Source organism: Mobula birostris, chromosome 16 (assembly GCF_030028105.1).
Source record: "Mobula birostris isolate sMobBir1 chromosome 16, sMobBir1.hap1, whole genome shotgun sequence".
NCBI lineage: Eukaryota > Metazoa > Chordata > Chondrichthyes > Myliobatiformes > Myliobatidae > Mobula > Mobula birostris.
Window position 1 is genome coordinate 28,662,506 of NC_092385.1, and position 21,310 is coordinate 28,683,815.

General features: G+C 41.9%; 1 protein-coding gene across 2 annotated transcripts in view; it reads left to right on the forward strand.

The window, feature by feature from the left end:
• Positions 1-21,310, forward strand: part of LOC140211072 (receptor-type tyrosine-protein phosphatase gamma-like) — a 677,613-nt gene that overhangs the window by 431,795 nt on the left and 224,508 nt on the right. Inside the window, exon 7 of one of the 2 annotated variants that reach the window (XM_072280497.1) lies at positions 16,347-16,504. The exons of the other annotated variant lie outside the window; for it this stretch is intronic. Coding sequence (XP_072136598.1) covers positions 16,347-16,504 — 158 coding nt within the window. The remainder of the gene's footprint in view (positions 1-16,346; positions 16,505-21,310) is intronic. 2 annotated transcript variants of the gene reach the window in all.

Genomic DNA, 21,310 nt, shown 5'->3' on the forward strand with positions numbered 1-21,310 from the left:
ATTCTCCCAATCTGTCTAAATTATTTTGCAGACTCCCTGCTTCCTTAACATAATCTGCCCTTCCACCTATCTTCATATGATCCACGACCATTGCTACAAAGACATCAATTGCATCAATCAAATCATTGACATAACGTGAAAAGAAGTGGTCCCAACACCGATCTCTGTGGAACACCACTAGCCACCAGCAGCCAACAAGAGAAGGTCCCCTTTATTCCCACTCTTTGCTTCTTGTTAGTCAGACAATCCCCTATCCATGCTAGTACCTTTCCAGTAATACCATGGACACTTGTTAAAGCAGCCTCATGTGCAGCACCTTGACAAAGTCCTTCTGAAAATCCAAGTAAACAACATCCACTGATTCTCCTTCGTCTCTCCTGCCTGTTATTGGCTCAAAGAATTCCAACAGATTTGTCAGGCAAGATTTCTCCTTAAGGAAACTATACAGACTTGGGCCTACTTTATCATGTGCCTCCAGGTGCTCCAAAACCTCATCTTTGGACTCCAGCATCTTTCCAACCACTGAAGTCAGGCTAACTGGCCTATAATTTCTTTTTTCCTGCCTCCCTCCCTTCATAAAATGTGGAGTGGCATTTGCAATTATTCAGTGTTCCAGAACTATTCCAGAATCTAGAGATTCTTGAAAGATCATTACAAACGCCTCTACAATCTCTTCAGCTACCTGCTTCAGAACCTTAGGGCATAGTCTATCTCGTCCAAGTGATTTATCTGCCTTCAGAGATTTCAGCTTCCGGAGTGCTTTCTCCTTAGTGATAGCAACTACACTCACTTCTGCCCCCTGACACTCTTGAAATTCTGGCATATTGCTAGTGTCTTCCAAAGTGAGGACCAATGAAAAATACTTATTAAGTTCATCTGCCATTTCTTTGTCCCACATTGCTACCCCGCCAGCATCATTTTCCAGCTGTCCAATATCCACTGTAACCTTTCGTTTACTCTTTATATATCTGAAAAAAACTTTTGGTATCTTCTTTTATATTATTGGCTAACTTTCCTGTATATTTCATATTGTGGCGAGCATTCTGTCCATTATGACAGATGAGAAAAGCTCGTTTATCTCAACTGCCATTTTTATTGCATCAAGCCCAATAACAGAGTGTAATAGCTCAGTGAGAACTAACTCAGTCACATACAGTCGGGGAAGGTGATTATTACACACCTTAGTTATATTCAGAATGGCACACAAACAAACAAGCAAGCAACTGTATAGCCCAACCTAAAATAAATGAACTTGAGCATCTCACCGTAATTCTACTGAACACGCACACCACTAATGCATTTTAAAACAAGAACAATAAGTAGCACTGGCCGCTAGGAATACTGGAGCGAGCTGTCGACCGTGCCCCCGGAGCACCACACTGTCCCTCCACCTGAGGGGTCAGCTATCTCTGGCAACCCCAGAGTCCACAGGAAAGTCCAAAAGTCCCAGTGGTGGTCACCGCTGCTGCCTGGGGTGCTGGGAAGTGTCTGTAGCCCCCCAGGGAAGGCATTGTTTGGTGAGGCAAGAGGCTGGGAACCCAGAGAGTCACCTTCTTACCTCAGAGTGCCTGTTGTCCTGGTGCAGGATGACTGCCTTCCGCCACTCAGGCAGCCATGCCCGGTATGCCACATCGGAGATGCAGTCGAGCACCTCTCGTGGCCCCTTCCAGAGGCTTCGAAGCTTGGGGGATAGTCCTTCCTTTCAGGTGCAGCAGCAGACCAGTACTTGGTCCCCCACAGTAAAGTCCTGTCCCCGGCTGCGGGCATCATAAGACCATTTTTGGCAGTTGTTAGCTGTGCTTGGGTTCTGTCAAACCGCATCATCAACAGTATAGTCAGGCATCCTCTGAGGTGCTGCAGGTCCTCCAACTCAACCTCCCCAGGAATCTCTGGCTCAGGAAGAGAGCCAAACACCAGGTACACCTGCATACGCAGCTCCCACAGAAGATGAGCGGGGCCGGCGTACACCTGGTGCTCTCCTGAACTGCTGTCCGGTATGCCCACAATGCTAGGGGAAGGTGACAATCCCAGTCGTGCCAGTGCTGGCTGATGAGGATGGCCAGGGTGCGGTTAAAATGCTCCAACAGCCCATCACTTTGCGGGTGAAGGGGGGTGGTCTGCGTTTTGGTGATTCCCAGCTGCCTGCAGACCTCACCTCCCACCTGCGCCCCCGGTCACTGTGGAGTTCCTCAGAGTCACCGTAACAGCAGAAGAACTCCTCCGCGTGTCTCTCAGCAGTGGTCCTGGACCGCATATGCCTCTGGCCACTTTGTGAAGTAATTCATGGCCACGAGAACATAGCAGTTCTCAGCACCAGTGCGGAGGAAACAGCCCAGGATGACAACCCCTACTAGCTCCATTGGAGCCTCCACCAGGTATGGCTGCATTGCCACCCTATACTGGCAGCTTGGCCCCTCCTGGGATATGCAAACATTGCAACAGTGCACAAACAGCTCCAGGTCCTGCCTGCACCCAAGCCAATAGAAGGATTTGTGCAGCATGCTCAACGCTTTGCAATCCTGAAATGACTGGCCCCCACCAACACGGGATCGCTCTCCTGCTCACTGCGCTGTCACTGGTGGTCAATACTGGGGATAGCTACCTCCCCACTGGCTGCCACCTGCAGCATTGCCTCTGCTGCTTGCCCCTGGCTGCCCTCCTTGAGGCAGCGACAGTAGTGACACTCGGTGGCCTCGCAAGGATGGTGAGAGAGGGCGACAGCGTTGCTGTGGTGTCTTCCGGCATGGTGCTGTACCTCAAAGTCATAGCCTTGGAGAGCCTCCAGCCACCCCACCAGCTGCCCCTTAGGACCCCAGAAGCTCAAAAGCCAGCACATGGTTCTTGTGAAGCAGGAACCATCGGCCGAAGAGGAAGTGGCAGGAGGCCTGGACCACGACCAGGAGCTCACAGTGGATGACACAATAGTTCCATTCAGGTGGCTCAGGGTGCGACTGAGGTACGACACAATGTGTTCTCCTTGGTCCCCTTCTGTGACAGCCCTCGTTGCTACTCTCAGCAATAAAGGGGGGTGCTGGATCAGGGTACACCAGCGCCAGGGCCTGGATGAGCGCAGCTTGGACCGCCACCAGCTTCTCAGGGTTCATCGCCACTTTTTTCGCACACACCACGTGCCTCAAGAACTTTGTCTGGCCCTGCAGCAGGCAGCATTTTCTACAGGGCTCCTCCTCGTCAGTTTCCTCTTCTGCCTCGGTGACGCAAGCTTGGGCTCGTGGCACGCGGGGTGACACTGGGATGCCTTGTGAAGCTGAAATTCCTTCTGCCCTCTCTGCCTCTGCCAGTTCCTTGGCCAGCGACAATGGTGATGTCAGGCGAACCTGCTGCTGAAGGCGCTCCAGTGTCTGCGCCTTGACAAAGGCATGGAGGGCAAGCTCTTCCTGGGCTGCGGGTGGGAACTGGGGGTAGCCATGCCAAGCAGAGTGCTGGAGACCTGCTGTGAATGCCCCCAGACTATCTCCCACATGGTGCTGCCTCCTGCCCAGTTCGTCCCTCATTTCTTCCTCCAATGGCCTCTGCTCGAAACACTGCTCCAGTGCCACTACGGGAGCCCTGTAGTCATGCTGCTCGGTTGGCGTTAGGTTGAAGAGGGACCAGAGGGCATCCCCTTCCAGCACCAGGGCAAGGTGCACAGCAGTCTTGTTGGGGCTTCACCCGTTGTGCCATGCAGCAAGTTTGACTTGAGCCAGGTAAGGCACCAGGCAGCTGTACCATTGTTTCTGGGGAGCTTCAGGGTGGACCTTCTGGTGGCATTAATTGCTGGTGCCCGTTGATTCTCCTCTTTCTTCAGCAGCATTGGTGGTGCCTGCCACTTTGCTTGTCCTCCAACGGCGTCTTGGATTCAATGGTGCAGGCTGTGAGGGAGGCAGATGGCACACTCCGCCGTGTACCCCGGGTTGGGGAACCTGGGTACGCTCGCCCCATTGGGGCTCCCTGGAGTGGCACAACACTCAGTTCCCAGGGTCTCCCTCTGGGTCGACATCCTGTCTTCGGGAGTGTGGCCTGGGGGTGCGGGGGAGGCGTACCGCTCAGTTATTCCCTGCTTCTTAAGGCGCTCCATCCGAAGTTGTGGCTCTTCTATTTCGCCGTCAATTTGTAATCCCACTCCTGACACCAGTGTGGCGAGCATTCAGTCCATGATGACCCACAAGAAAAGCTCATTTATCTCAGCTGCTATTTTTATTGCGACAAGCACAATAACAGACAGACTGCCATAGCTCAGTGAGAACTAACTCAGTCACATACAGACAGGGGAGATGATTATTACACAACTCGGTTACGTTCAGGATGGCACACATACAAGTGAGCAACTGTATAACCCAAGCTAAAATAAATGAACTTGAACATCTCACCATAATTCTACTGAATGTGCACACCACTAATGCATTTTAAAACTAGAACAATAAGTAACACTGGCTGCTAGAAATGCTGGGACAAGCTGTTGACCACGCTCCACAATATTTCCTCTCCTTATGGCTTTACAGTTGCCCTCTGTAGGTTTTTTAAAAGCTACCCAATCCTCTAACTTCCCATTAATTTTTGTTATATGTCCTTTCTTTTCCTTTTATGCTGTCTTCAACATCAGTCATTTCATTTTCAAATGCTGTTTGTCAGTAAAAATTAAAAATCTGCAGATCTGGAATATAGAGCAAGACTAAAAAATATTAGAAATACTCAGCAGGTCAGGTGACATCTGTGGCAAGAACAGGATCAATGGGTCCTTAACTTGGTGTGTTAACCTTTTTGCACTTCCCACAGATGTGGCCTAACCAGCTGAGTATTTCCAGTGACACACATCAAAGTTGCTGGTGAACGCAGCAGGCCAGGCAGCATCTCTAGGAAGAGGCACAGTCGACGTTTCGGGCTGAGACCCTTTGTCAGGACTAACTGAAGGAAGAGCTAGTAAGAGATTTGAAAGTGGGAGGGGGAGATCCAAAATGATAGGAGAACACAGGAGGGGGAGGGATGGAGCCAAGAGCTGGACAGGTGATTGGCAAAAGGGATATGAGAGAATCATGGGACAGGAGGCCCTGGGAGAAGGAAAGGGTGGAAGGGGGCAAAAACCCAGAGGATGGGCAAGGGGTATAGTCAGAGGGACAAGAGGGAGAAGAAGGACAGAGAGAGAAAGAATGTGTGTATATAAATAAATAACGGATGGGGTACGAGGGGGAGGTGGGGCATTAGCGGAAGTTAGAGAAGTCAATGTTCATGCCATCAGGTTGGAGGCTACCCAGACGGAATATAAGGTGTTGTTCCTCCAACAACACTGTTGAGCTCGTTGACTTCATTAACTTTGCCTCCAACTTTCACCCTGCCCTCAAGTTTACCTGGTCCATTTCCGACACCTCCCTCCCCTTTCTAGATCTTTCTGTCTCTATCTCTAGAGACAGCTTATCTACTGATGTCTACTATAAGCCTACTGACTCTCACAGCTATCTGGACTATTCCTCTTCTCACCCTGTCTCTTGCAAAAATGCCATCCCCTTCTCGCAATTCCTCCGTCTCCGTCGCATCTGCTGTCAGGATGAGGCTTTTCATTCCAAGACGAGGGAGATGTCCTCCTTTTTTAAAGCAAGGGGCTTCCCTTCCTCCACTATCAACTCTGCTCTCAAACGCATCTCCCCTATTTCACGTACATCTGCTCTCACTCCATCCTCCCGCCACCCCACTAGGAATAGGGTTCCCCTTGTCCTCACCTACCACCCCTCCAGCCTCCGGGTCCAACATAACTTCCGTAACTTAGGCCACCTCCAACGAGATCCCACCACTAAGCATATCTTTCCCTCCCCCCCCCTTCTGCTTTCCGCAGGGATCGCTCCCTACACAACTCCCTTGTCCATTTGTCCCCCCCCCATCCCTCCCCACTGATCTCCCTCCTGGCACTTATCCTTGTAAGCGGAACAAGTGCTACACATGCCCTTACATCTCCTCCCTTACCACCATTCAGGGCCCCAGACAGTCCTTCCAGGTGAGGCGACACTTCACCTGTGAGTCAGCTGGGGTGATATACTGCATCCGGTGCTCCCGATGTGGCCTTCTATATATTGGTGAGACCTGACGCAGATTGGGAGATCGTTTTGCTGAACACCTACGCTCTGTTTGCCAGAGAAAGGAGGACCTCCCAGTGGCCACACATTTTAATTCCACATCCCATTCCCATTCTGATATGTCTATCCACGGCCTCCTCTGCTGTAAAGATGAAGCCACACTCAGGTTGGAGGAACAACACCTTATATTCCGACTGGGTAGCCTCCAACCTGGTGTCATGAACATTGACTTCTCTAACTTCCGCTAATGCCCCACCTCCCCCTCGTACCCCATCCTTTATTTATTTATATTCATACATTCTTTCTCTCTCTCCTTTTTCTTCCTCTGTCCCTCTGACTATACCCCTTGCCCATCCTCTGGGTTTTTTCCCCCCCCTCCCCTTTTTTCTCCCTGGGCCTCCTGTCCCATGATTCTCTCATATCCCCTTTGCCAATCACCTGTCCAGCTCTTGGCTCCATCCCTCCCCCTCCTGTCTTCTCCTATCATTTTGGATCCCTCCCTCCCCCTCCCACTTTCAAATCTCTTACTAGCTCTTCCTTCAGTTAGTCCTGACGAAGAGTCTCGGCCCGAAACGTCGACTGTACCTCTTCCTAGAGATGCTCCCTGGCCTACTGCGTTCACCAGCAACTTTGATGTGTGTTGCTTGAATTTCCAGCATCTGCAGAATTCCTCGTGTTTGAGTATTTCCAGTATTTTCTGTACTTGTTACTGATTATCAGTCCCTAATTTTGAATTTAGAGACTCCACCTGAGAAACTAAATTTCCTGTTATCTCTACAGATGCTACCTAAAGACTTCCAGCATCTTGATGTTTTTGATTTTCATTCAGTATTGAAGCAGTTGTAAATTGTGTTCCCCAGTGGCGTTTCTCTGATGTTAAGACAATAGTAATTAGTTTGTCAGTGGTCTTTAATTGTGGGATCTATTTTTAGCCTGTTGTACAATTTCATAATTGGCAGAAAAATACTTTGTTGCTTTTATCATTGTCTCATTTTAAAACCAAGATTTAAAATGCTACGGGCAAAATGTACAATTGTCTCTTCAATTGTTAATTATTTTGACATAATGATGTCATTTTTTAAAAAAACTGGACAAGGTGTACATAAAAATAGAAACTTTGAGGAAATAATGGACTCTGCTGGCTGGGCTTGTTTGGAATACAGATGGGGCCAGAGACGATTCCACACACAGTGAGAAATTTCACAGTTAGGCTCAGAAACATTAAAAATAACAAATACTTGTGGCCACATTTTGTCTCTTGGCTAATTTCTCAGTGTTATACAGTGGGCCACAGGGAAAAAATGTGTTCTTTTCATCTTGTAGCAGTTTGAAGGATATGAAATGAAATCATGACTTGTTGGGAAGAAACTTTCCAAAACGTTTGTGCCAAAAAGTTGTGTTTTAAGTGTCAGGTGTTAGCAATTTGCCACAGGATATAGCTGCAGTTATAATGTTTATGTATCTGGGCCAAGATGAGTCCCTCAATAGTGATAGTGTGGGAGTTTGCCATAGTATGACCTTTGATTGTCAGGATTTCCATTTCAAATCTTGTTTTTTTATTTCTCAGCTCCTAGTTGAATGTTTTCCTGATCTGAGTGCATACAGGTCTCCATCATCTGAAAAATAGAAAATTAAACATGATGCAAACTTCAGTGCTCATCCCCACTTCTGAACTTATTGTGAAAGCAGATTATTGATGAAACAGTTGAAAATGATTGGGCCTGGGACTCTGCTGAAAAACACCAGCAACAATCTCTAGTGGTTGGGATCATTAGTTTCCCACAGCCACAAACATAACTTTCCCCCCTAATGCCCATTGACTTTGGTTCATCACAACTCATTGATGCAATACTTGGTGAAATGCTACTTTAACATGAAGATCAGCTCACCTGTGGAACTCAACTGTTTTGACTCATATTTGGAACAAGGCTCTGAAGAAATCTATAACTGAGTAACACACACAAAATGATGGAGGAACTCAGCAGGCCAGACTGCCAAAGGGTCTTGGCCTGAAGCGTCAACTGTACTTTTTTCCATAGACGCTCCCTGGCCTGCTGAGTTCCTCCAACGTTTTTGGTGTGTTGCTTGGATTTCCAGCATCTGCAGACTTTCTCCTGTTGGTTTATAACTGAGTAATTATGTTTAAACCCAAACTGGGCATATTGATCAGGTCATTTTGTTGGTTTTCTCCGAACAATCTTTTCTCAATCCATACAGCTCTACCAATCCAGTACATTACAGGAATGACTGATCGATATTACTTCTCAATCTGATGGAACAGCCAGTGCAAGCATATAAAGCAAGGTTGAGTTTCTGTCATGTTTGCCCCAAGCATCTGTAAAAACTTTGGCAGAAAGTTCAAAGTAGATTTCTTATTAAAGTACATATATGTCACCATGTACAACCCTGAGATTCATTTTCTTGCAGGCATTCGCAGTAAATACAAGAACTCAATAGAAACAGTGAATGACCACACCCAACAGGACAGACAACCAGCCAATGTGTAAAGCACAATAAACTGTGCAAATATAAAAAGATTAAATAAGCAAGCAATATATTTTGAGAACATGAGATGAAGAGTCCTTGAAAGTGAATCTATAGGTTGTGGGAATAGTTCAGTGATGGGGCGAGTGAAGTTATTTCTCTAGTTCAAGAGCCTGATGGTTGAGGGGTAATTTACCAACATCCCATTGTACTTCCTTGTGCCTATCTGAAAATTCTGACTCCTACAAAAATTCAAAACTTTTTCAAAAGTGCTGTTGAATTTAATGTAATGAGTTTGTGTTAAGTAAGTATCATTAAGAGTTTTTCAGTAATATATTGTTTAATATCAAGTGTTAATTTTTCATCAAAGTTTATGTGACAGTTGTTAACTCAAAAACCTGGTAATTATAACTCCTATGGATAAAGGCGACTAAAATGTGGACAGCGCATGCTATCTTTGTTACTTTAGTGTTATTTCTCATTATAAAGAGATTGAATGGTTTAGTAAATCCAAGTAGGTTTATTTTGGAGCTGTCGTTGGCTACATATCAGGATCCCTAGTACCAGTACAGTCAGGAAACATTATTGAAGCAGCTTTGGAAAATACAGCAGAAGTTATTTATGATTTCTTATTGTGGGAGAAACAATAATCCAGCCAAGTTGCAAAAGCATTTATATGGTTCCCTTCGGGCTTACTATGAAAAAACCCTGCTACATTGCCAAAAGTGAGTGAGCGTTTACATTCATGATATAACTTCAAAAACATTGAAAGAAATTTGCCTTATGTAACATTGTTTTCAGTGTATCTCAAAAGTGATTCATAGACAATGAATTGCTTTTGTTATGGAGTTGATGTGTTTTGGCAGATGTGGCAATCCATGTTAGAAAGCAATATCTTGTAGAAATGAGGTACATGACTACATTAATCTGTTTCTGCAAGTGGTGATTGAGAGATAAGTGTTAGTCAATAAAACATCCATGAACCACCTGAGTTAAGCTTTCAACTTAGGCTCTGTCTATTTTACTTCCTTTCATGATTGTACTATTGATATTTTTGGTCCTGTTGAATTGTTCATTAAAACTTTTAGAGGTTAATTTTATTTAACATGTCAAAGCCCTTTCCCTGACAGTTGTAAGAAAATTTTGATGACAGCTGAAAAATCTAAACAGTAGTCTCATTATATCATGTTTATATTTAAAAAATATAGCAGCATAATTTTAACTGTGCTTAGCACAATGCAGTTTTGGACCGCTGGAAAATTATGTGTCCAAAATGTATTCACAATTTTCTGATGGACTCTGTTTTTATTTGATGCTGATTTATTTCATCATCTGTGCAGCTTTCACATATCCTTTTGATGCCATCCCCCCCCCACCCAGCCCTTGTCATGTTTAAGTGACTTTCCAGTTTACCACTAATGTAATGTGAATATATGTAATTAGATGAAATGTAATAAGATAAAATAAATGTAATTAGTTACGTTAGGTCAGTGTGTGCTTTATTTTAACATGTCTGGTATGAACCATTCAAGCAAAACATTCAATTGTAATTTTATATTTTGTGCAATGTATATGACAGAGATCTACTGAAAATTAATAATGTTGGATTGTTATCCATTTTACTAATGCGTAAGAAAAGAATTAGAAGGCTCTGTGATATCAAGAATTCATTTACGCTTTTCTCCTGCATTGCTGTACTTAGATCCTTGCGAGATAGAGTGAAGATAAGGTTTGTGTGTGCATGCTTGTTTGTAGAATTTAGCTCAGCTCTGATATTTCTCGACCAGCTGGTTCCACATGTGCACACAGAATGCCCATTAAATCTTACAAGAGAATCTGTTGTACACCACATAAACAATGATTATTAGAATAGATTTGTTATTTTCTGTAATCAGCATTAAAAATTCTAAAACTGAACTGCAAGTAGGAACTATGTAAGTGTATTTGGAACCATACATAATTTACTTCTTTGATTTGAATTTCCTTGAATCTAATGTTGGTAAAATTTCAGAATTTAATTATTATAAACCAATAAAGTTGGATCCATTTCAGTAGATCAACTTGCAATCAAATAATTCTGTTTGTCTAGAAGTTCAATATTAAACCTCTATTGGATCTGCCACTTCTACTTTAAGGAGAACAGGGTCACTGTATACAAATAAAAGATGCAAAACAATTACTACCTCAACAGATTAAAACAAGATAATAGCTTTCTTGTTTTATTTGGCGAGATAAATTATCTCCTTTAAATCATGTCTTTATTGTATTTCAAGACTTAAATTGCTTTGTAAGCTTAAGACACAATACACATTGAATAATAGTTAATGGTGGTGTTTACCCTGTCAAATGAAATATATGCAATTAGTTGTGTTAGGTCAGAATGGGGATTAGCATGCATTTCTATTGATTTTTTTTTAGTATTGAAGACAGGATACATAATTTTGTTACTGTTCTATTCTACTGTGGAATAGATTTTTTAATTATTTTAGGGACTGGCTGTTACAAAATCCCAGTTCATTTATATATGGATATCTATAGACAAATTAATGTAAATTATCTTGGTTACATGGGTAGCATTTAATTTACGTTCACAGAAAATGGAAATACACCTTGAGTGTCATACCTGTATCAGTATATCATCGGTCTGAGCATTTTTACAAACATCTATTTCCTTTTCCTTGCCTCCAGCTCCACTTACGAATTAGGCTTGATTTGGACCTTTCACAGTCAGAAATAATATTACTTATTTCTTATTTTTAATTTCTTAAGAAATTCATATCTTCCATATGCACTATTATCTGACTGTGAGGCAACATGACTAACAAAAGATGTTAGGTGTACCTGTTTCCTCTTTAAATTATTAGAGAGAACATTCATGCAAAAAATGAGAGATGACGGGTTAAGATCATGAAGGATATTGACTTATATTTATTCAATTTATTTTATTATGTAAATAATCAAATAAAACATTGGTGGGGATCGGGGTGGAGGAGGTCATAATCTCGACACAGCCAACCATCTAAGTCAGGAGTGAAGTGCTGGGAGCAATTCCAAAGCCTCATGTTCATTAGTATAGAATTAGAGAACTGATTGATATAAATGCTTCAACAAATGTCACAGATGCAGCTTGGTGTGCCATGTGCAAGTTATTAATCTGGCAGGAAACTGAAATGTATCCCATAGGGTAGTCAGGTGGTGGTTGCAGGATTGAATTGAAGGGAGGGATGTTTTTGGTCCACCTGACCTATTAAATTGTTTTAAAACATGACCTTCATTAACCTATGGTTCTTCTTCAAATATTTCTCGGAGGATGGACTTCTAAAAGGACTCCTCTGATAATGACATCATCGAAAAGCCTGTAGCACCATTTTAAGGAATGATACGATTTGTCTCACATATCTGCTCTTTTCCCATAGACCTGCACATTTCTTCGTCCACGTGGCCAATTTCCTTTTGAACATAGGACATAAAACAGTACAGCTCAGTACAGCCCCTTTGGCCTATGATGTTATGCCAACTTTGAAGATCAATCTAACCCTTTCCTCCCACTTAACATCCATTTTTCTTTCATCCCTGTACTTATCTAAAAGACCTTTAAACATCCCTAAGGTATCTGCCTCTACCACCACTCCCAGCAATGTATTGCATGCACTTTTTGTGTAAAAAAAAACTACCACTGATATCCACTGTATTTTCTATTGATTATGAGGGGGTATAGACAGAGTAAATGTGAATAGGCTCTTTCTACTTAGATTAGGAGAGATAAATACAAGAGGACATGGCTTTAGGGTGAAAGGGGAAAGGTTTAGGGGGAATTTCTTCACTCAGAGAGTGGTGGGAGTGTGGAACGAGCTGCCATCTGAGGTGGTAAATGCAGGCTCACTCTTAAGTTTTAAGAATTAAATTGGAGATAGGTACATGGATGGGAGAGGTCTGGAGGGTTATGGACTGGATGCAGGTCAATGGGACTAGTGGAATAATGTTTTGTCACAGACTAGAAGGGCCGAATGGCCTGTTTCTGTACTGTGGTGTTCTGTGGTTCTGTGATTACCTTAAAATTATGCTCTCCTGTATTAGCCAATGCTACACTGGGGAAAAAGGTTCAGGCTGTACACTCTATCTATGCCTCGTATCATTTTAATAGTGACTGTCAAACTGGCTTCCTTGTTGTCATTTGGCATCAGTGATACTTCAGAGTTATAAATGCGGCTACATTAGACTGGTCCTGGAAATTGATCCAATCACTCAAATGTATGTTAAAAGGCATGAGCATTGGTTGGAAACCAACAATGCAACAGGACACGCAGTCATGTTGAAATCCATACTTAGTGGATTGAAATCTCACCTTTTTTATTATTTGTGGAAATCTTGACTCAGTTCTAATTAAGCACTTGTCAACCTCACAAAACTTTGTACAAATTGGCACTAAAATGAAGAGTAGGCAGAGCAGTACCAGGCAATAGGAAGTGTTTGTCTTACATTGGATGTAAATGCATATCTTTAAGGCTTTGTAGCAGATGCTTAACATTCCATTAGCAGCAAAACACTGCTGATGGGGAGAAAATGTTACTATTTTGCAAGGTATCTATCTTTCCCCTTCAGCAAACATAAAATGGAATGTCAAAGTCAGTCTTTACCTTATCTGCCCAGGCTGCAGCAATCTTAAAAAGAGACTATCAAAGCCTTGTTTCTGTTCTAGAAAGGTGACTAAGAAATTTGCTTCATGCCAACATCCTTGTTAAACATTTCATTTGCGTAATGGTAGGAATCACTGGTTTCTAGCACTGGAACAGGAGTTGGTAGAACATCAGCATCCATCTTCAGCTTTCCGCTGGGGAATGACCTCTGCAGAGTACCTTGTGATTTGCTGGTTGTCCTGATGTTAAAAATGTGGATATCCAAAGCATCATCTTGGGATTTTTCTGGATCCTTATTACTTTATTCTGAAAATTTAATAGCATTTCAAAGTAAGAGTGATATATGGGAAGATAGAAAGAATAAAATGGAATTAATCTAGGAACATTATAAAATAACAGTTTGATAGGCAACACATAGTGAAAGGTTTTTTTCTGTGCATTATGACTCTACTACTCTACAGGTATAGAGAATGGAGTTCAATAACATACAGGTTGGGAACCCCTTATCTAAAATTCTTGGGGCCAAAAATGTTTCAAATTTTGGAATTTTTCATAGTTTGGAATATATAATAAGATAGCTAGGTATTGCCAGCATTATCGAGTCTGAATTTATGAGCTAACAATAAGTAGTCTTTGTCTTACATTCGTTCATTACACATACATATTGATGCAGCCATTCAGCGTGTTAGATTTTCATCAACAAAGATCTTACCACACTCATCAATGAATTTTCCTGCTGCTTTGTGATCAGCAGACCCTTTCCAAAAACTTAACTTCTGCAATCAGCCTGCTGAATATTCACAATTGCCTACAATTTTCAGTTTGTCAAAATCTTTGCTTGTTTCATGATCAGCATACTGTTAAACAGCATAGGTTCACGCCAATGCTGATGAATCTACTCTTTCAATGCACAATTGAGATTTTCATTTTTCACTTTATGCGGTGTTTTTCTATTTTTCATTAACTTACATTCATTACATATGTGATGTCACTTTTCAGAACTGTCTGTGGTGCCCAGTGAGCACCTGCTCATTGCCTGGGAACCTTCCCAATGCCTTGTGGAATTTTCCATTTGTGATGTTATGGCAGTGCTCAGAAACATTCTGGATTTTGGAATTTCACTTAAGGGGTACTCAACCTGTAATTGGACTGGCTGCAATTTTGACAGAATTTCTGTAGAAGCTATCTGACTTCCAATCAAGTGAAGATAGTAGAAAAAAGATACGTGGACAGAACTTCCAATTTTTTTGTTTTCATTCAGAGTACTGTAAGCTGAAAGAAAATAAGCTGATTACATTGAGAACATTACCTTGTTTCCTATCTTTCTATTAAATTGATAAATTTTACATCATGCAATCATAAGTACTGTTCTCAATTAAGGAAAGATCATGTAGGGTACAAAACTATGCAAAATAAAGTTGCTTGTCTGGGGAGCCATATTCAAAAAGTGATTTCCTGACATATACAAAAATCCTTATAAGTTAATAGACTAAATTTGAAATAGAATGAAGTTACTGAGTGCAGAGAGGAAGTACTTTAAATTGAGGATACATGCAAACTTTGTCTAATCATTGCTGATTTAAATTTTGAAGAAATGAAAAAAAATGAGTATGAGGCATGCATATTCAAGCAACAGTTTATCTTTATGACTATGGTCTCAAACCTCCCTGTTTCTGCAATCTGCTTTATCCCCCAAAAATCTCCCAGCAATGGTCTTAACCTCCAAAATTTTCTTCCATTAACCTATTTCCCTCTCATGGAACCGCTTAAAACATGCTGTAATGCAACACATTTGAATTTCTGAAGGAACATTGGTATTTTACTGTATTAATGGTACTGTACTGTATAAATTCTGATTTCTACTGACTTCTTTATTTCCTCATTCTTTAAATATCTTACTGAGTTCAATTCCTTGTTTTAATCAAAAAATAGAAATACAATCTCTCCATGCACCAGTGCTGACAATGCTACAGATGTAGCCACGAGCAAATTTATGAGAGCCTAATTGTACTGGTACTGGTATTTAGAGACAGACAAATCAGATTTTGCAAACCTCAAATGATCACAGATCCAAGACGTTCTGCTCTGGGGCAGTCTATGCTGTACAACTTGTTAGTAGCAAATTAGAATGCATTAGAAATTGAACAACTCTTATTTACAAACTATATGTAAGACACATCACTATAAAATGTCATTTACAGCATGTATAACATTGTTGTCTAATTATTCTCAAATCTTCCTCTCCTTCGTGGATGGCTTTGAATTTATTGTAGATGTAATGATTGCATTAGTGGCATCCTGAAGTCAAAGGAAATGATGATGGAAAATCTGACAGAACTTCTTAATGAGGTAATAGATATACTTGACGAGGGTAATGCAGTTGATGTGGTGCACAGAATATGGACTTCCAGAAGGCATTTGCAAGGGCTTACCAGCCAAGATGAGGCACACATATAAAAGGGACATTAATGTCATGGAAACAAAGATGCACCGAAAGCTTGGTTTCTAAGTTTGTGGATGACACAAAATTTGGGCACTATTTTCATCTCCAGGGAGGATATTGCAAAAAAAGATGGATTTCAGCAGAATATAAGCAGGCATAACATTGGAAATGGCAGATGAATGTGTGATAAAGTTTAATGCCAAAAAAAGTTAAATGATGTGTTTTAGTAGGAACAATGCAGGGTGTTATGCAAGCAAAATTTATTGTAAGTGGCAGGCATGTTGAGGAAGCGGTTTGGGTATTTGAACCTCCATGATATTCTGCGTGGAAATTTAAACTGGAGGTGGCAGTGTTTTTTTTTAATATGAGGTCGAGTTGTGAGCTCGGTATCAACCCGGCATGGATGGAGAGTGCGCTCAGGAGCGGTCTGTCACTGGATCGAACTCGGGAACCTTCATTCTCGAGCCCTGCGCTGATCTCACTGTGCTACCAGACACAATTTCTGCTTTGAGTTTCAGAAGAAAAGAATATAAAGTCAGGGACACAATGCTGAATGTTTATAAATCCTGAATTTAATGGGCCGAATAGCTGTAACCTATGAATTTTCAATGTAAATAAAAAAAGATGCAATTATTAGTATCATATTTAACATTATGTCTTTAAAGTTATGATAATTTGTCATTATTTGTTCTCTTTATTAATATTCATTTTCATCTGCAGAGAAAGAAACTTTTCTGGATCCCTTTGTACTGGGCCGTTTGCTGCCAGTAACTCTTGGAAGTTACTACAGATATTCTGGCTCCCTGACAAAGCCACCATGCAGTGAAATTGTGGAATGGATAGTCTTCAGCAGGCCTATCTCTATTTCCCTTCAGCAGGTGTGTACTGACTAGTAATGCGGAATCTATGGACATGCATTTTATTGCCTCAGCAGTAGATTTTTAAAGTACCATTCATTTAAATAAAAGATGATGTTGTCTTGATACGAACACCACTGACTCTTCTACAGCATATTTCACCACTATTGAATTGCCAGCAAAGATGTGTAGTTGAACAAATTTGCTGTGATAAAAAGGGTGATATGTGTCTGCCGTTATTTACATTTAACTGCTATGATTACTGTTGGGTTAGCTTTATCTTTGAGTAGGTCACTTAACTGATTTCATATTATTAAAGAAGTGCAATTTATAAGCGTATATATTGTTGGGTTTTACTGTCCACATTTACAGGATAATGATTGTGAACATTTTGAATTTTGATATAACTGTTCAAATGCTTTAACAAAACATTCTGATTGATGTATAAGGTTCGTCCATCATCATCGATGAAGACCTCGACACCATTCGTATTTTTTTTTACAAGGTCGAGTTGCTAGCTCAACACTCAACCCAGCACGGATGGACAGGGTGCAAGGGGGCCAGCCGGATTCGAACTCAGGACCTCTCACCCCGAAGTCCAGTGCTGATGCCACAACGCCACCAGCCGGCTTTAATGGTGTTGAGACTAGCGCTTGATTTGGATTTAAGTGAGGGAGAGTTGCGCAGCGTCAGCCTCACTCTCTTCCCAATTCCCATTTGGATCCAGTGGCAAGACAAGAGTCGAGACGGCTGGAGATGGGTCTAGGCGCAGTGGATGACCAGGACATCTTCTGTGTCTTGTCCTGCTCTACATGTTCCACGACGCTTGCAGAGACCGCCTTCTTGACTATTGGACTTTACATTGGTCTTGTCCGCTCAATCCGCTGGAGTCTGTCTTCCAATGCTGGGATAGACAACTCCCTATCTCACCGAGGGTTTGAGACCCGTCGGCTACCCTCACCTGGTTTAGCCGACTTGTCGAGGCCGTTGCCCAGGGTGTGGTTGCTCTCGCATGCAAACAGCTACGGGGAGCCACAGGTGAGAGCTGAGGGCCAGGTGGGGACCAAAGCTGGACAGACGACCTGAAAAGGACACGACATGTTCCCCCACCAGAGGTGCTACCCCTCCCTGACACCCCATACACCCCGATTAATGTATTAAAATATTGGATGGCAACAGAAAAATGTCTTTTTGGCACAGAATGTGCATATTCTTGTCACAATAGTTTCTTCGCATTGCAGTACAGCATTTTTTTTTTAGAAGGGATTATTTGGTCCCAAGTACCCAACTCAACATGATGCACAGCAGATCAAGGTTGCTGCAGTGTGTTGAAAGGACTGGTTTTGTTTTCAGTAATTATGAATGCAGATATTTTCAAGGTGAATTTTAGCAATTAACCCTGTTGCAAGGACAAATTATTTCTGATAAATTTATGGACTACTTGGCAAAATTCTGTATCTGCAATGTCGTTAGGAACAAAATCATTCTAAAGACATATTTGAGTAAATTTCTAGGTTTTTTTCACACCAAGTGATGGGTGTGTGGAGTACACTACCAGGGTAGTGGTAGCAGCAGATACTTTTAGCTACTTCAACAGGCACACAGATTAAATAAAAATGGAGTCTATGTGGAAGGGACAGGTTTGATTGATCTTAGAATAGGTTAGAGAGTCGGCACAACATTGTGGGCCAAAGGGTCTGTACTGTGCTGTACTATTCTATTTCGATATTGTTCGAAGTGATTTCAGGACTTTTTCAAAATTATTTTGTTAATTATGTGTCTGTATTCTTAATTTTTTTTTAAGCCACGGTCTTGTGGTTAGTGGAAAAGTGATAGTACAAACTATGGACCATAAAGAAATCTACTTGCCAAGATCTAGTGGTCTGTGTGCCAGCCAGTTCTCTTTTCCTGATGTCATTTCTTGTTAGGTAATATCTCCAGGGAATCACATGACGTTATCTAATAAGCTGAACAGACAGTCATGTCAACAAATTCCACAGGCAGAAAAGCAGGAAGCAACTTGTACGATTTTAATTATTTACTGAATAACTGAAATATAATTAAAATATTTATATGGGGAATTGACAGTTCACATCTGTAATTTATGTAGTTTTAGGGCCAATAGCTTATATTTATAATTATGGCTGACTACACCATGAAAAGCCCAATTATATCTCAAGTCCAAAGTACCTTTATTAACGAAGTATGTATACTATATACAACCTTAAGATCATGTCCTTGCAGGCAGCCACAAAACATGAAACTCAATACAACACATTAAAAAAAGACTGTCAAACACCCAGTGTGCAAAAAAAAAAGAAAAAAAATCATGTGGACTATAAAAACAAAACAAATAATACCCAGAACTAAAGTTCATGGAAGTAAATTCGCAGCCACAAAGCCAGTTCATCTCTGCAGCTGCTCCAGGAGTCCATTAGTGGCAGGCTACAGGCTCAGTTCGATGCAAAGACAAATAAACCTCACAGAGCAGCAAATGCTGGCCCCTCCTTCGCTCTGGCCACGACACCCTGACCTTTTCAATATGACCCGGAGCTTAATTTGGCGAAACATCGTTGCACTTGGAGCCAGGCTCTGCAGCTTCGATTTGGCCCCAAGTCCGCATCAGTAATGGCCAAACATCAGCTCCTTCAAAAGATTTCACATTTTAATATCCAAGATAACTCAAGTGCATAAGATTACATAGTGCAGAGCTAGATAATTCATTAACGATGCGCAGCTCTGCAATGATTTTCAGTTTTGCTTTAAATTATTTTGTCTCAATCACTTTCATTCACAATTTTCTTTGCAGGTCCTTGAGATCTTTTTGCATTTTCTTAACTAATTCTAATTTAGTTTTGTATGATATTACCATAACTTTGGTTAACTACTTGTAAGGTGCCTCATGTTATTGCAGGAAGTAAAACTGATGAGTGTGCTTGAAAGGAAGTCAAAAGTCAGGATTATTATCATTTAAAAGTTTACTTGCAGCAGCATCATAGCAACATAATAAAAGCATAACACTCAGAAGAAAAGCATGTTAATGATAAAATACAGTACTGTGCAAAAGTCTTAGGCACATATATATAGCTAGAGTATCTAAGGACTGTATTTGTTGACATAGAGCAGAGTTTGTATATCTGGCAGCAGTGATGGATGCTAGGAAGGCGAGAGTAAAGCGCCAGGAGGGAGGTGTGGGATAAGTGGCAGAGAAGGAGTTCCAGGTGGGGGTTGGCACGGGTGCAGATGCAGCGAGTCCAAACATTTGGTGTATTGATCATTACAGAATGTCTCTCTGGTGCTTTCCATTCCCCTGACTCTCCCTTCCCTTTTTCCCAACCACATTTCTCCCTGCCGCCTTCCCACTCCCAGTCCACAATAAAGACCCATATCAGAATCAGCTTTATCATTACTCACATATGTCATGAAATTTGTTTTTTTTTTTTGCAGCTGCAGTACAGTGCAAGATATAAAGTTACTACAGTATTATGAAAAAGTACTAGGCACCCTACCTATATATCTGTGCCTAAGACTTTTGCACAGTACTGTAATACAAAATTGTTCAATAAAGAACACATAAGAATGAAGTAAACAATACCCATTGTAGTGAAAAGTAGTCATGGTGTTGCTGTATTAAGTTTATGCAGGTTGGTTCGAGAACTGAATAGTTAAAGGCAAGTAGCTGGAGGCTAAAGCATATTCTGCCCCTGCTTTGATTGTAGGCTTCAGCCAGCAAACCCTATGAGTGTCCCACCTGGTCTGCATTGAATCAGAATCAGGTTTACCATCGCAGGCATATGTAATGAAACTTGTTGTAATGCAATACATAATAATAGAAAACTGTAAATTGCAGTAAGAACTATATGTACTATATAAGTTAAATTAACAGTGAGGTAGTGTTCAGGGGTTCAATGTCCATTCAGAAATCTGATGGCAGAGGGAAAGAAGCTATTTCTGAATTGTTGAGTGTGTGCCTTCCAGGATCCTGTACCTCTTCCCTGATGGTAGCAAACAGAAGAGGATATCTCCTGGGTGATGGGGATCCTTAATGATGGATGCCTTCTTTTTGAGGTATCACTCTTTCAGGATGTCCTGAATGCTGGCGAGGTTATTGCCTATGACTGAGTTCACAACCTTCTGCAGCTTATTTCGATAAGGTGCACTGCTGCCCCCTATACCAGACGGCAATGGCAGCCAGGTAGAATGCTGTCCACAGTACATCTGTAGAAACTTGTGAGTGTCTTTGGTGATTTAGAAACAGAAAACCTACAGCACAATACAGGCCCTTCAGCCCACAAAGCTGTGCCGAACATGTTCCTACCTTAGGAATTACTAGACTTACCCATAGCCCTCTATTTTTCTAAGTTCCATGTACCTATCCAAAAGTCTCTTAAAAGACCCTGTCGTATCCACCTCCACCACCGTTGCTGGCAGCTCATTCCACGCACTTACCACTCTCTGCATAAAAAACCTAGCCCTGACATCTCCTCTGTACCTTCTCCCCAGCACCTTAAACCTGTGTCCTCTTGAGGCAACCGTTTCAGCCCTGGGAAAAAGCCTCTGACTATCCACACGATCAATGCCTCTCATCATCTTATACACCTCGATCAGGTCACCTCTCATCCTCCATCGCTCCAAGGAGAAATTACCAAATCTCCTCAAACTCCTAATAAAATATAGCTGCTGTCATGCCTTCTTTGTAACTGCATCGATAAGCTGGCCCTAGAGTAGCTCCTCAGAGATGTTGACATCCAGGTACTTGAAATTGCTCACCAATTCAACTACTAATTCCACACTGAGAACTGGTGTGTATGTGCCCTCATCTTACCT